General features: G+C 53.5%; 1 protein-coding gene across 2 annotated transcripts in view; it reads left to right on the top strand.

Moving 5' to 3' along the window:
- The window catches only part of C2CD2 (C2 calcium dependent domain containing 2), a 48,419-nt gene that overhangs the window by 28,811 nt on the left and 6,532 nt on the right, over positions 1-13,076 (top strand). For both annotated transcript variants that reach the window (XM_054578631.1, XM_054578622.1), the window contains exons 8-13: positions 1,080-1,144; positions 2,924-3,048; positions 3,470-3,644; positions 4,657-4,770; positions 6,473-6,600; positions 8,437-8,746. In XM_054578631.1, the coding sequence (XP_054434606.1) occupies positions 1,080-1,144; positions 2,924-3,048; positions 3,470-3,644; positions 4,657-4,770; positions 6,473-6,600; positions 8,437-8,746 (917 nt within the window). The remainder of the gene's footprint in view (positions 1-1,079; positions 1,145-2,923; positions 3,049-3,469; positions 3,645-4,656; positions 4,771-6,472; positions 6,601-8,436; positions 8,747-13,076) is intronic.

The raw sequence follows: 13,076 nt of genomic DNA, 5'->3' as shown, positions 1-13,076 counted from the left end.
TTAAAAAAACGCTATACAAAACACTAGAGGCAAAACTAATCATTGCTTGGAGGTGTTATTGCTAACCCAGACTTCTCAAGAAAAGCAATTAAAACCATTAGAAGTAACAGTGGACATAGGATAGAAATAACAATATAAAAACTAATATAAAAATGGAGGAAAGAAGGGGAAGGTCCATCAAGGAACATGTATAAAGGACCCGTGGACAAAGCCAAAGTGGGGAAGGACTGAGGGAGGGAGGTGGGGGGGGTGGGGCCGGGGAAAGTGGTGACGGGGAAAATGGAGACAACTGTACTTGAACGACAATAAAAAAAAATGCAAAACAATCCCCCCCCAATATTTCACTAAAGTGGCTGATTACACAAATATAAAAATCAATCACTTTATGATGCTTAAACATTAGATAAGTACAAACATAGGAGAAAATATTCCATACATAATATAAAGAGCTTTTAAACAATCATTAATGAAAATATAACACTCTTAGAAAGGCGGGCAAAATTTGTAAACTAAAAATAAAAAAGCAAGAACCATAGATAGATAGATAGAAACTTACGGAAGTATGTTAATCTCAGAAATAGTGAAAGTAATGCAAACATACACCAAAGAGGTGGTTTTGCACCTTCCAGGTGGCTAAAGAATGAGCGTCAAAATGGCCAATGGAAGGGTAATTGGAGTAACCATTTGGGAGATCATCAATGTGTGTAAAATAAAGAAAATCTCTTAAACGCGTGTGCCATTTGGCAACTGTTTTCCTAAGCAAGTAATCACACACTTGCAGGAAGATACACATAGGAGGATGTTTAGCTCAGCTGGTTTATCATGAAAAATTAAAACAACCAACTCCTTATTAAGGGTTGGTTGCTAACTGGCTAAGTGAAATCTCTTAAGGCCAAGCAGTGGGACGCTAGGCACCTATTAATAGTAACCATTTCTGGATAGTGAGGTTGCTGGTAATCTTTATATTTTTGGTTACACGTCATACAGTTTTTAAAATACAGATGATGACTGAAAAAAATACTACTGCAAGAAAATAAGGAAGCATTTTAAGAACTCACAGCTGTTTTTCCTTTGCACAGTGAACTGAATGCCAAGTCGAAGGAGTTGCACCTGCAGATTTCAGAGGATGGGCCGTCCTCAGAAGGTGGGTGGTGAGCAGGGGGAGGTCGACGGAGGCCCTGCTCCCTGGGGGGGCGGTCCCCCAGCGCCCTGACCAGGGCCCTGGGAAGCCCAGGGGGCAGGAGGCCCAGAGGAGGCTCGCCCTCCACCAGACTGGCTGGGTCTTCCCAAGGGAGTGTTTGGTCGAGAGTCCACTTCAGTTATTAACGAAGTTGTACATTTTGGGAAAGAACACCATATTTTGCTTTGTAGAGTACACACCCACATTTTAGTATTATCCATATTTAATGCGCATCCTTATGTTTCCCTCAAAAATTTGGGCAAAAATGTGTGCATTATACACGGCAAAATATGGTATATTCAATGGGTGTTTTTTGTGTGTGTGTGGCTTGTTTGTTTTTTTAACAAATAACCAAAATTTTTTATTTAATAATTCTTGGCTCAGAGAAGCATTTCTCAACCGTTTTAGCCTCAATAGACCTTTTTTTTCCTAAAAAAAAAAAAATTGAATTGTGATGAAATACACGTAACAAAATTTATCCTCTTAGCCATTTATAGTGCAATTCCGTGCCCTTACGCACACTCACAGCTGTGCAGTCCCCACCTCCGTCTGCTCCAGAGGCGTTTCATCTCGCAAAGCTGAAACCCTGTCCCCTCCCATGACACCAACTCCCTGCCCCTCCCCCAGCGCCTGGCACCGCAGTCTACTTTCTGTCTCTTCCAACGGGCTTTTTCTTGTACAAGAAGCCACAGCTGCTCAAGTGGAACACACGCTTGAGTTATAAGAATGCAACAATTAGAGGTCAAAAAGAAAAAAAAAAATCACTCAAGCGAATGGGAACCTGTGTAAGTGAGTGTGCCTGCGTGTAGGTCAGTAATTTTAATATTTATTAGATTTTTAAAAATCCTTATAAACATGTCAAGAAGTGGGGGGCATGTCTCACCTGGCTTAGCCAGAGAGGCACCCAAGCCACCTGCGGATCCTCTAACAGCACAAAGACAGGAAGAAGCCATTCAGGCCTCTGCTCGTTTGCAGGAGTCCCAGGCAGCTCCCTGGGCCTGTGGCCTGGAGATACGAGATAACTGGGCTGCACCGGAGATAAGAGGGGCCATGGTTTGCCTGGAGAGCTAAGAGGGGCCATGGTTTGCCTGGAGAGGGATGACCCCTAGGTTACCCCGGGGGCCCCACTGCTGTTGGCTCTGCAGGCATGTCATTCCGGTCTAGCCGGATGCGCACTGTGAAATTCCAAACTTAAACAAACAAACAAAAAAACAGAACAAAGAACCACCATAGAGCCTTTACTCAGACACGCATTTTACCATTTGCCCCGTTTCCTTTATTATTTGTGCTCGCACTTGGTCACCCCTGCTTGCGCGTGTGGGATCTCTCTCGACACACACATGAGGGCAACTGGGTGGGGCATTTGAAGGTGCCTCTATGCACCATGGCCCTTTTGCCCCTAAATTCTTAAGTGTGGGGTGTCCTCATGCATCCATGGTACAGTTATATCAGCTTCCCGAATAGACACCGATCCAGCTCTTTAATCCAGTGTCCCCCTTTTTGTCCACGGACCCCCTGGTGCTGACCTTCAGCACAGCTGTTGTCCACCCCAGTACGGGTCCAGACTTTGCCCATAATCATCTCCTCTCTTCGCCTCCTTTGTCGTTTTGACCTTGACATTTGTCGAGTGTTTTCAGGTGAACAGGATATGATCAGGAGTCAGTCTGTCGTACTGGCCCCGCCGCCCGTTCTGCTGTTGTGGAAACATCCACCGCACTCACTGCGTGTGTCCAATCTTTTCAGCTCTGCTGGCAACGACGACTGTCCCTTTAGATTTGTTTAAGAAGCAGCCCTCTGGGCCCCAGAGCTTTACCCTGACCAGTGGACCCTCGGTGGGCAGTTCGGTGCTGGGCTCGGTCACCGCAGAGGTATGTGGCCACGTTCCCACGTAAGAGGAGGAACACCTCCATTTGTGTCTGTCAGTCTTGTTTTGGCTTGAATGTGAAACAAGAAGCTCATTTGAGAAGAGCTGTGCATTTCTAGATGTGACCGTGACCCTTGCAGCCCACGGCCTGGTCGGGTTGTCTGCTGTGCAAAATAACTCCCCGAGGCCGTTTCCCACGGGCCTAGCTGAGAAAGGGCTGCTATTTTGTTTGCCCCTCCAGCTTCTGTCCCCACCGCACGTGTTGTGTGGCTGGGTTTGAGCGTGGGTCTCATTGTCCTCTGTCAATTTCGGGGGGGGGGACCCGGATTCATTCTAATAGTAATTGCAGTTCACCCGACGCTGACTGAGGAAGTCAGGGGTGGTCTCCGCACTGACCACCAAAACACAACCCGCCTTCTCCGCAGTTCTGTTACGTGGAACCCACCGAAGCGAAACCCTGGCAGACCCCTCCGCCCGTGCCCGCTGCCAAGATAGAAAAAGACCGCACGGTGATGCCCTGCGGGACTGTTGTCACTACTGTCACGGCCGTGAAAACCAAGCCTCGCTTCGACACGGGGAGGGCGTCACCGCTGAGCTCTGGTGAGAGGACGGAACAGTCTGCCCGTGAAAACTGTCAAGTCCTGCCCCCCTGCAAACACTGGCCCCAGGGAACGCCGGGGACCCCGGGTGTGGGGTCATTGTTGTGACTGTCTTGTGGCACAGGGGCGGGCGGGGTGGTTGGCAAGGTGGTTGTGTGGCTTTTTTTTTTTTTTAAGAAAATTATCTATTTTGTCAAATAAATGACAAGCTGGAGCAAGTGTCCACCCTGCAGTGTATTTTGAAGCTAAAATTGAGATACTGCATGAAACAGCTAGCTCAGTTAAGAACTCTGGGACATTTAAGTGGGGACAGCACACGCTCTTGAAGCACTGGATGGATGTAGTCACTGTGGAGTTTCCTACGCTAAAAATAATGCGTTAGAAGGTTGGTGTGCAGTCATTTCAGACGTGGCTGAATACGGTATCTGTCCTCACACCCACTGCCTTGGTTTACATGCATGACCCCTTACATGTACTGCTTCTGCCTATACAGAAGTATCTTTCCAGAATAGATTGTTTGGGACAGTTCTTTTTCTTTTTTAAAGGTTTTATTTATTTATTTTTAGAGAGGGAGAAGGGAGGGAAAGAGAGGGAAACAGCAATGTGTGGTTGCCTCTCGCACGCCCCGTACTGGGGACCTGGCCCACAACCCAGGTGTGGGCCCTGACTGGGAATCGAACCGGCGACACTTTGGTTCGCAGGCTGGCGCTCAGTCCCCTGAGCCACGCCAGCCAGGGCTGCTTGGCACAGTTCTTCAACACAAAACAGAACATGAAATTCTCCCTTAATTAAAACACTCCTGAAATTTTATTTAAACTTGAGCTTCCTTTTTGGCACCTCCCCCCACCCCCAAAAAGAAAACAATAAGAGAGATTATTAAAAAATCTTGAGGTTCGGCCTGCGCCTTACCCAATGACGTGTGATAGCGCTGAAATGAGGTGTGAACTCACTTCCTGGTTGCTGGATTCAGACCACTTTTGGGGGCCATTGTAACCAGGATTTGTCCCCGGCAGAGTCTCCCTTGCGGACGCCTGTCAAGGTGAGGGTGATCGAGAAGGACATCTCCATCCAAGCCATCCCCTGCCACGGCGCGCCTGTCAGCAAGACCTTGTCGTCTTCAGACACAGGTAACGGGAAAGCGCGCCTGCAGCACTCACCGGATGGGGAGCGAGCCAGCGAGCCAGCGAGCGTTCCCTTTGGGAGCTGGGGGAGTGGTGTGAGTAATAAGTAAAAACCTGGAAGAAGAGGCAAACAGAAATGGATCGTTGGCAGCCTGCTTGTGACTAAGGGGGTGCTGTACTTTATGTAAATTAACATAAAACCCAGCTTCCGCCTCACTTTATGAGATTCCTGAATATTGTTTTCTTCTGTTGCTCGACATACCAGTTACATGAGTAGCCTAAAGGAAGAAGGACTCGGGACAAAATCAAAAAACCACCTTAATTTTTACCTCCACTGTCCCATGAAACCTGTTATATAGGAGTGGTTTTCTCCCAGAATCCCAGATTCCAATTTCCCAAGTTTATGTTCACTTTCAGGTAATAATTGTCTTTAAAGATATGTGTTACTGTCTCTTTAAATCACATCACAATCTAAACGTTGGAACCTGTGATCAGAGAATGGGAAGGCTGGCAGCTTTGTTCCCGCTCCCTGCCTTGCTCACTGAGTCTGTTTCTCGCCTTGCCAAGGTCAAGGGTGAGGCAAGGAGGCGCAGGCAGGGTGGGGAGAGTTCTCATTTGACAGGTGCTGTCTTAGGATGGTTCTGCAGCCCCCTGGCCTGGTGGACGTGGAAAACGGTCTCTGCCCCGTGGGAGTGTTCGTGACCCTTGGGATAGAGCCCCAGTGGGTCCCCCCGGCCGCAGCCTCCTGGACCCAGGCAGGGCTGCCGCTTTGGCTGGCTGCCCTCCCCCGCAGGCTGTCTCTCAGCCTCTGCCCATGGCAGCACACCCCACCCCCCGACCCTGCGGGGTTCCTCCCCCTGGGCAGGATCTGGGGCTGGCGCTCCCGCCCCCAGGATCCGCCCGCGCTGTGAATCCAGGGCCACAGCAGCTTTCTCAGGCCCACCTGCCACCTTGGCAGGGCCTTTGAGGACAGCGTGGGACTTGGCGTGTGGAGGTGGCACTCCCACACCTGCCCCTTGGAGTCACTGGGGCTTGCGGCACCGTCTCTCCTGAAGCGTCCTCCTTACGCCCCTCCTCGCGACCCTCTCTTCTCACTGAGGGTCACGGCCTCGCAGTTCTGGGCTGCGTTCATTCTGTCACCGCACCCTTTGAAATGGCAGCATCTGTCATCTGCAGGCCTGGAATATTTGGTCATTTTAATGTTACTCGAGCAGCTGTGTGTGAGTTCTCGGCGTCAGCTCTGAGCCCGCGACACGCGGCTGGGCATCTCCGCTCTGCCGCTGGCCTGGCTGCCTGACGTGACCCCATTTCTCAAGTGAGGATTTAGAAAGCACCTATTTCAGGGTTTGGGGGGGCAGTGGAATAAGATAATGTGCAAAGCCCGCGGCACGGCGCCTGGTACATGTGGAGCGTCCCCAGATGTTGGCTGTGGGTGGCAGTCACCGTGGGAGGAAGGAACCACTTGCCTGCGCTGGCCCTCTGTGGCCTGGACACTAGTGTGTGGTTCACCAGTCTTGCCAGGGAGGAGGAGGGACCGTACTGCCCTTCACAGACCAAAAGGTTAGCGGTCCTCCGTTGGTTTACCGGCGGTCGTTGTTGTCTCCCACATCAAGGAATAACCCACACACACCCAGGGGATCGGCTGTGCACGGAGGGTCCGCAACAGTTTCAGTTTTGGCTAAGGTGTCACGCTGCCCTCCCCCCACAGAACTGTTGGTGCTGAACGGCTCGGACCCGGTGGCCGAAGTGGCCATCCGACAGCTGCGCGAGTCCTCGAAGCTGAAGCTGAATTCGCCGCGGAAGAAGAGCACCATCATCATATCAGGGATCTCCAAGGTGCGTCTCTCCGCGCGGTGCCGGCGTCTGTCCACGCCCGCGGGCCCTCCCCGGGCGGGCGTCGGCCCCGGCTCTCCACCAACACCCAGAAAATTCTGTTTACAAAAGCCGGGCTACGCCCCTCGCTCAGCAAGGGGGCGATTCTTGGTATTTCATCCACGCATCTTATCCTGTTTACGAAGGAAATGTGACTGTTTCTGACCGAGGTTGTCTTTGGGTGTCGCGGGGCGGGTGAATCATTTGAAGAAACGTTATTGAAAAAGAAAGGCGGGCATGATGTAAGACTCCCCTTGGGGTCAGAACCCGCACCCTTATCGCGGCTCGATTGTGGGAGACTTTCGCTTTCCACATGACACATTTCCAAACCATTTTACCTTTTTTTGCAATGAATGCTTTATGCTTTTCGCAATCAGAGAGAAACTAGCTTGTTTTTGCACATATCCTGATCCCCTTCCTTCTCCTGCTCTGTGATGTTAGTCCAGAGCATGTGGTGGGGGGCGGGGGGGAGGCCATCCCCGTGGGGGCCAGGCCGGCGGGGCTGCCGGAGAGGCCCGCCCCTCAGGCTGAGCGGCCCTGTGATAGTCCCTTACTCTTTCTTAACATTCCAGAGTGAACAAGGAGAATGTGAACAGTGGTGGGAGGGAGAGTTGTTGAACCCTGAGGGCCAGTTGATTCTTTGAGGGCAGCTAGAGGGTGGGACGGGAGTGTGTGTGCGTGCTGAAAATCGACCTCTCAGCTACCAGGAGAAAGGCCAGAATGGGTCACGGGCAGTGCCAGAGGCGAGTCATCAGTGTTGCCATTAAACTCGGACATGGGTGGCCAGTGCTCAGGTCCCATCCTGCTCAGACAGCATCACGCAAGAGCCAGGTCATGCCTCTCTGGGTTTCCTGCATGCACTTCCAGCAACAGCCAGCAGGCGGTGATGGCGTCCCTGGAAGCTCCCAGACCCAAGAGCTGTGTGGTGGTGTTTTTGTTGTGAACGCAGGTGAATAAAATAAGGATGAGACTTGTGACCATTTCCTTTAAGGTTTTGTTTCAGAATCATTAGGAACTCATGGATCTTAACATTTCATGTTGTTATTATTTCTCCTGATGCACAAATTGTCCAACCTTGAGTCAGTGGGCTCTTTCACTTGAACCAGAAAAGTGCAGCTGTCTATTGTCCCTAAGCAGACGCCCCTGTGCAGCTTCTCCCTGATCAAGAACCACAGGCCAGCCCCCACGGACGCCCCTCCCCCCAGTGTCCCCCCCACAGTCACTTACCACCCTCCAATGAGCCCCTTTCCTGACTCCCAGCCCCACTAGTTAGTTCAGCACCTATGCAGGTTTTGCACACAAGTATAATTCTTAGGGTACAAGGTATGTACTGATTAGTTTCCACATTCAGAAAAAATAAAAATGCTGTAGAAAAGAAGATGCGAAGGTGAACTGAACCCGAGGCTCCGAGGAGGTCACTCCCTGGGTTGCCCTGCGTGCTCTCCGGGGCTTAGAAGGACGAGCCCACTTTTCCCTCTCGCCTCTGGGGCTGCCCTCGGGTCTCCTTGCTGGCCTGTCTGCTGGAGGAATGATGTCAGGCACCTCCTCGGGACCGCCTCCCACACTGCAAACTCAGGCCACGCCCCTCTGCTCCAGGGAACACCTGCGAGGGCAGCGTTTCAGGACCCCCTCCCTCGCCCCTCCCCCCCTCCGTCATGCAGCTGCCACGTTAAATGACCTTTCTTCTGGGGGGCCGGGGCCTCTCTGACACTCTGAAATCGGTCCGGATGTTTGGATGGGGCTTCCTTTTCCACGTGTCTCTGTCGTCTCCCCTCACGCTATTTCTCTCTCCCTGGACAGACCTCTCTATCTCAGGACAATGACGCCGCCATGATGCTGGACTATGCGGCCTCCATGGACAGCACCCACGAGGGGAACACCTCATCCCAGCCGGAATTGGCGTCGGCCTCTGCCCCGCCCGAGGAGGAGGCCTCTGCCCTGGCCCCGCCGGCCCTGGAGCCCCAGAGTCGTGAGCTGGCCTCCTGGGACTTGGAGAAGGAGTCACAGTCCGAGGCATGGGACAACCAAGCTGCACTGGACCCCGAAGGGGACGAGCTGTCGGAGAGCTCCCTGAGCGCCTGGGAGCCAGGTGCTCCCAAAAAGCATAAAGGTACCTGACCCCTGCACCCCCAACTCCTAGCCGATGACTTTGCTCTTAGGGTAGTTCCCACGTTCATTCTGCTTGTCTGCTTCCTTTCCCTTCTCTACGATCCATCCCGCCGCAGCGCCCCCACCGGCACCCACGCCTGCGCTGAAGGTCTGAGCCCTCTGTGGGCAGTTTGTGTTCATGCCAGAGGCTCCCCTCCTCTGTCTGCCCCCAACCCAGGGTGGAACTGTCTAGAACAAAGCCAGGCAGAGACTGGGCTCCCGCAGTGCGGAGACCAGCACCCCTGCTTATTTGTGCCTCTCGGACCCTCCCCCACCAAGTTAAAACCAAACCACACCTCACCGCTGGACCCTAAACCACCCCACGGGGAGACGGTTACCTGATTAGCTTAGGATGTCTGTCGTGATGAGGCACCCATTGCATTAGGCTGATCCCTGGTTTTCCATCAGCTCTAAGTCAGCGCTTTAAATTGGTGGATTTTCTCACTTGCTGAGGGCATGGCATGCAGGGCCGGGGGTCGGTTCCAGATGTGAGGCTTCAGGGCTCACGGAGGCGCGGCCTCCCCCTCCGTACACAGGGATGTAGGGTGTGCCCACCGTGGGTGCCCTCCCCCACCAAGCCCCACCTGCCAGGCAGGGAGGGGACCCCAGTGAGGGAGACAGCGTTGGGGACCTGAGCCACGCTGGAAGTGATGGTGTGACTCGCTCCCCAAGCCTGTAGATGTCAGGAAATCCCAGGCAGGACCCTGGTCAGCTGTCCTGCCTCGGCCGCTCCGCTCCTTTGTTCTTGGTGCCCTGGACCTGTGGTTCTCAGACAGGGCGACTGAGCCCAGGGGACATTAGTAGTGTCTGGAGACAGTTCCCATTGTCATAACTGAGAGTGGGGGTGCTGCTCTGCACCCCGCAGTGCACAGGACGCCCCCAGCAGCATCCCGTGGTCCCATGTCCGCGAGGCTGAGCTTGGGAACCTGCATCCCTCCTTGCCCACTCTGTCCCGTTCACTTCATGTTTCTCCCCCGGGACCCACCACCTGGCCGGAGCAGAGCAGGGACAGATGGGCAAGGGGTCGAAAGTCAGAAGAAGAAAGAGAGAAGGACGATTCCTGGGCGTGGTGTCTAGACCATGTGACAACGATGGACCGCGGGCCTCCATCCGCCCGCTCCTGCGCTGCTGCTTGTTGTCCCAGGGACCAAATCTGATGACCTGGAGCAGCTTGGGAAGCTGCGACCTGCGCAGTGACCTCCGGGTGCAGGTTGTGGAAGAGGTGGCCTGGCTGCCAGCCCACAGGGCAGCACAGCCCCCTCTGGCCTGGTCTTAGTCCGGGGCCAGGGCAGCCCCAGGGAGCTCAGCTGGACCCAGGGCAGGCAGGCGGGCCGGCACGGCAGAAAGCAAGGAGGCGCAGGGTGCGGCACCCCTCCCTCCCTCCCTTCGTTTCCACGTCTCCTCACGGAACCCAAACCTCCCACCCCGCCTTCCTGGTTCATTTGGAAAGGCCAAGCCTGGCTGGCCCCCTGTGCATTCAGGACCCCTGTTCGTTCAACCTCCTTCCCCGTTGCCCTTCCTTCCCGAGAGCCCTTCCCTTGGGTTTCCGCCCTTGCTGTGCCGTGGCCATTCTTCTCCTTTCCCGTCACCAGCCAGGTGGGTGACACCCCCCACCGAAAGGCACTTTTGGGGACTGAGGTGCTGGGCAGGTGTGGTGGGGGCCGCTTCCAGCCCTTGCTCCGAGTGCCCTCCGAGGATCGGCATTGGGGGCCACTGCGAGGGCGCCAGGCCAGAGGCGCTGCAGACCCGAGGCTTGAATCGGGGCAGATCTAGCCGTGGTTTAAAATGGCTTCTGCATTCCAGTGTTTTCCAAGCAGTTTGCACGCAGCCTCTCCCTGAGATGGAATCAGAGCCCTGGACAGTTACCTGGTATGAGTGCCAAGTCATTTTCTGTTTTTCACCAACATTTTTTGAACTGGTGATATAGGGAGCGGCTCTGTGGCGTGTGCTCTCATTTTTAAACTAAAGCTTACAGTTTCGGCTTAGAGCCCCTGTATCTTCTGTCGTAGCGAGTTTTGTACCAAGTTTCCAAGAGTGGCTGCATATGTAGAATTCTGGAGTTTTGCTGTTTGCAAATGTACATATTGATACGCTGCAGCCAATACCGAAAATTGACCTTCCCCCTCTGAAGTTAGGCTTATTTTTAGCTCAACAAAATATTGATGTGGTTGCACAGCAACGTGAGTGAACCTCACACAACTGAACTGTGCTCCTAGGAATGGCTGAGCTGGTCAGTGTATGCTCTGTGCTTTGCCGCAGTGAAGAACGAAAGTGTCAGTAAGTTAGCAGAACCCTGCCGAGTGCCCTGCACAGTGATTTCGTGTGTGTGTGTGTGTGTGTGTGTGTGTGTGTAATGTCATTGCTTCAAAACTTACTGTCTTTCATTCTTATTTTGCTCTCGCATACTTGTTACCTCCTCTTCTCATCTCCTGCTCATTCCTTTTTACTTAAGAGGATCGCTATGCCAGCCAGAATTAATTGCCTACACAGTAAGTTATTTTTGTCTTTTACATATGTTTAAATTAAGTGTGGCCTTGCTATGAGGAAAGCCTATGCTATGTAACACAGCCAGAATCGACCCCCGCCCCTCCCTTCTCCCCCGACCCTTTCCAGTTTTACTCCCCACGGCTCTGGCCTTCCCATAGTCCTCCAGAAAAGTGCCCGTCAGATTGGTGGAGCACCCTGGTTGCGGCCGGTCTGGGGAAGGCCTGCCTCTGTTAGCCGATGGGACAAAACAGCCTCACTGTGACATACATACAGACTGGACTCTAATTGTCCCCCAGGCCCAAAGAGTATCCTGTGATCACTGGGCCGTCCGTGGTTCAGCCTGAAATCCAGGCTACTCTTTGGGTGGCAGACGACCGTGTGCAGGGTTGCTTCCAGTCCCTGTTGCCTACGCATCAGGTTTTAAGGCAGATTCTTTGACAAGCCATTTATGCCGGTTAGGTTCTGTGAAAACAAAGAGATACATTTATTCAAGCTGAATTTAGAATAATTTTCAAAGTCCTTCATATATTGTTTATTCAGCCATTTTTTTGATTTTTTTTTTAACTTCACTAAAACCAGGGAAAGTTTTTTTTTCTTTCTTCCTTGCCCCCCGCCCCATTAAGATTTTGGTTATTTGCGTCAGATGCCACATAGCCTGTCTCCCAGCTTCCCCTTAAGGATCTTGAAGGTGGTGGGCGAGCCTTGTTTCTGGCCCGCTGTGTGGAGGAGGGAGCCTAGGATGACGGAGTCAGGCTTACAAAGCCCAGACAGCCCCACCTCCCCTCCTTGTGACCTTTCTTGTCCGCCGAGGTGACAGAGTCTGTGGGCCCAAAGTCGGGTGTGACACGCCAGACCATGAGTTATCATCTGGGTTCTCAGTCGGGGTCCCCTGAGAACCAGAACCATAGGCTCCGTATTTCAGGAGTTGGCTCTTGTGACGCTGGCAGCTGACGTGCAGGCAGGAGCTGGCGATCCAGCCGTGCGGCAGCATTTCTGCTGCAGGAAACCTTGGTGTTCGCTCTTGCGGCGTTCAGCGGGTTGGATGAAGCCCGTCCACAGGACCCAGCGTCGCCTCCTTTAGTTCGGGCCACCTGGGTGTGGACGTTGAGCACGCCCACCGGGTGCCTTCTCAGCAAGACCAGGGTCAGGCTTGATTGACTCACCGGTGTTCGGGCCGAGTCGACACGGAAGGCGGACCACACAGGGTCATGGTCAAGGCAGGTGCGTTGAGTAGGACTCCCCAGTGTCCAGGGAGCGCGCTCGCCTGCCTGTGCTCCGGCCCCACCCCAACCGTGGAGGGCCGCGTCCTTCCGGCACTGTCCGCCCTCAAGGTCATTGTCATGTTGTGACCAAGTTCACACAGACTCACTCTTTTTCCTCAGAAACGATGATGGATTCACCTCCGTCTATGCTCGTTATTCTTCCCGTTCAATGAGTTAAACTGTGAGCCCTGGAGGAAGGTTGGCCTCCCTCGCAAGTCCTCTCTTACCCACGCCACCAGCCTGCCTCTTGAGAGAGTCCCCTTCTCCCGGGAAGCCCGTCCGAGTGCAGGCAGGGTGCAGGGCCCCGCTCCGTGACAGCCTCTGACGGTTGCCATCGCCGGCCCTCCGGCCGCCTCCCGGTGACCGCCCACAGACATGCCCTTTACAGATGCCTGTCGGCCACTTCTCAGCTCAGACGCCACCCCAGCAGCACAGGAGAAGAGGAGCAGGCATGAGAGCCCAGGCGTCGTGCGCTGGGCCCACAGTAGCCGGAGGGAGCTCGCCCCCCTGGACGGCCTCGGCTTCCTCGTTCCCTGGCCAGGC

The sequence above is a fragment of the Pteronotus mesoamericanus genome, unplaced genomic scaffold (assembly GCF_021234165.1).
Source record: "Pteronotus mesoamericanus isolate MK-2021 breed Mesoamerican mustached bat unplaced genomic scaffold, CSHL_Meso_final contig_116, whole genome shotgun sequence".
Taxonomy (NCBI): domain Eukaryota; kingdom Metazoa; phylum Chordata; class Mammalia; order Chiroptera; family Mormoopidae; genus Pteronotus; species Pteronotus mesoamericanus.
The sequence above is the reverse complement of the archived record's forward strand: the minus strand, read 5'-3'. Positions and strand labels throughout refer to the sequence as shown.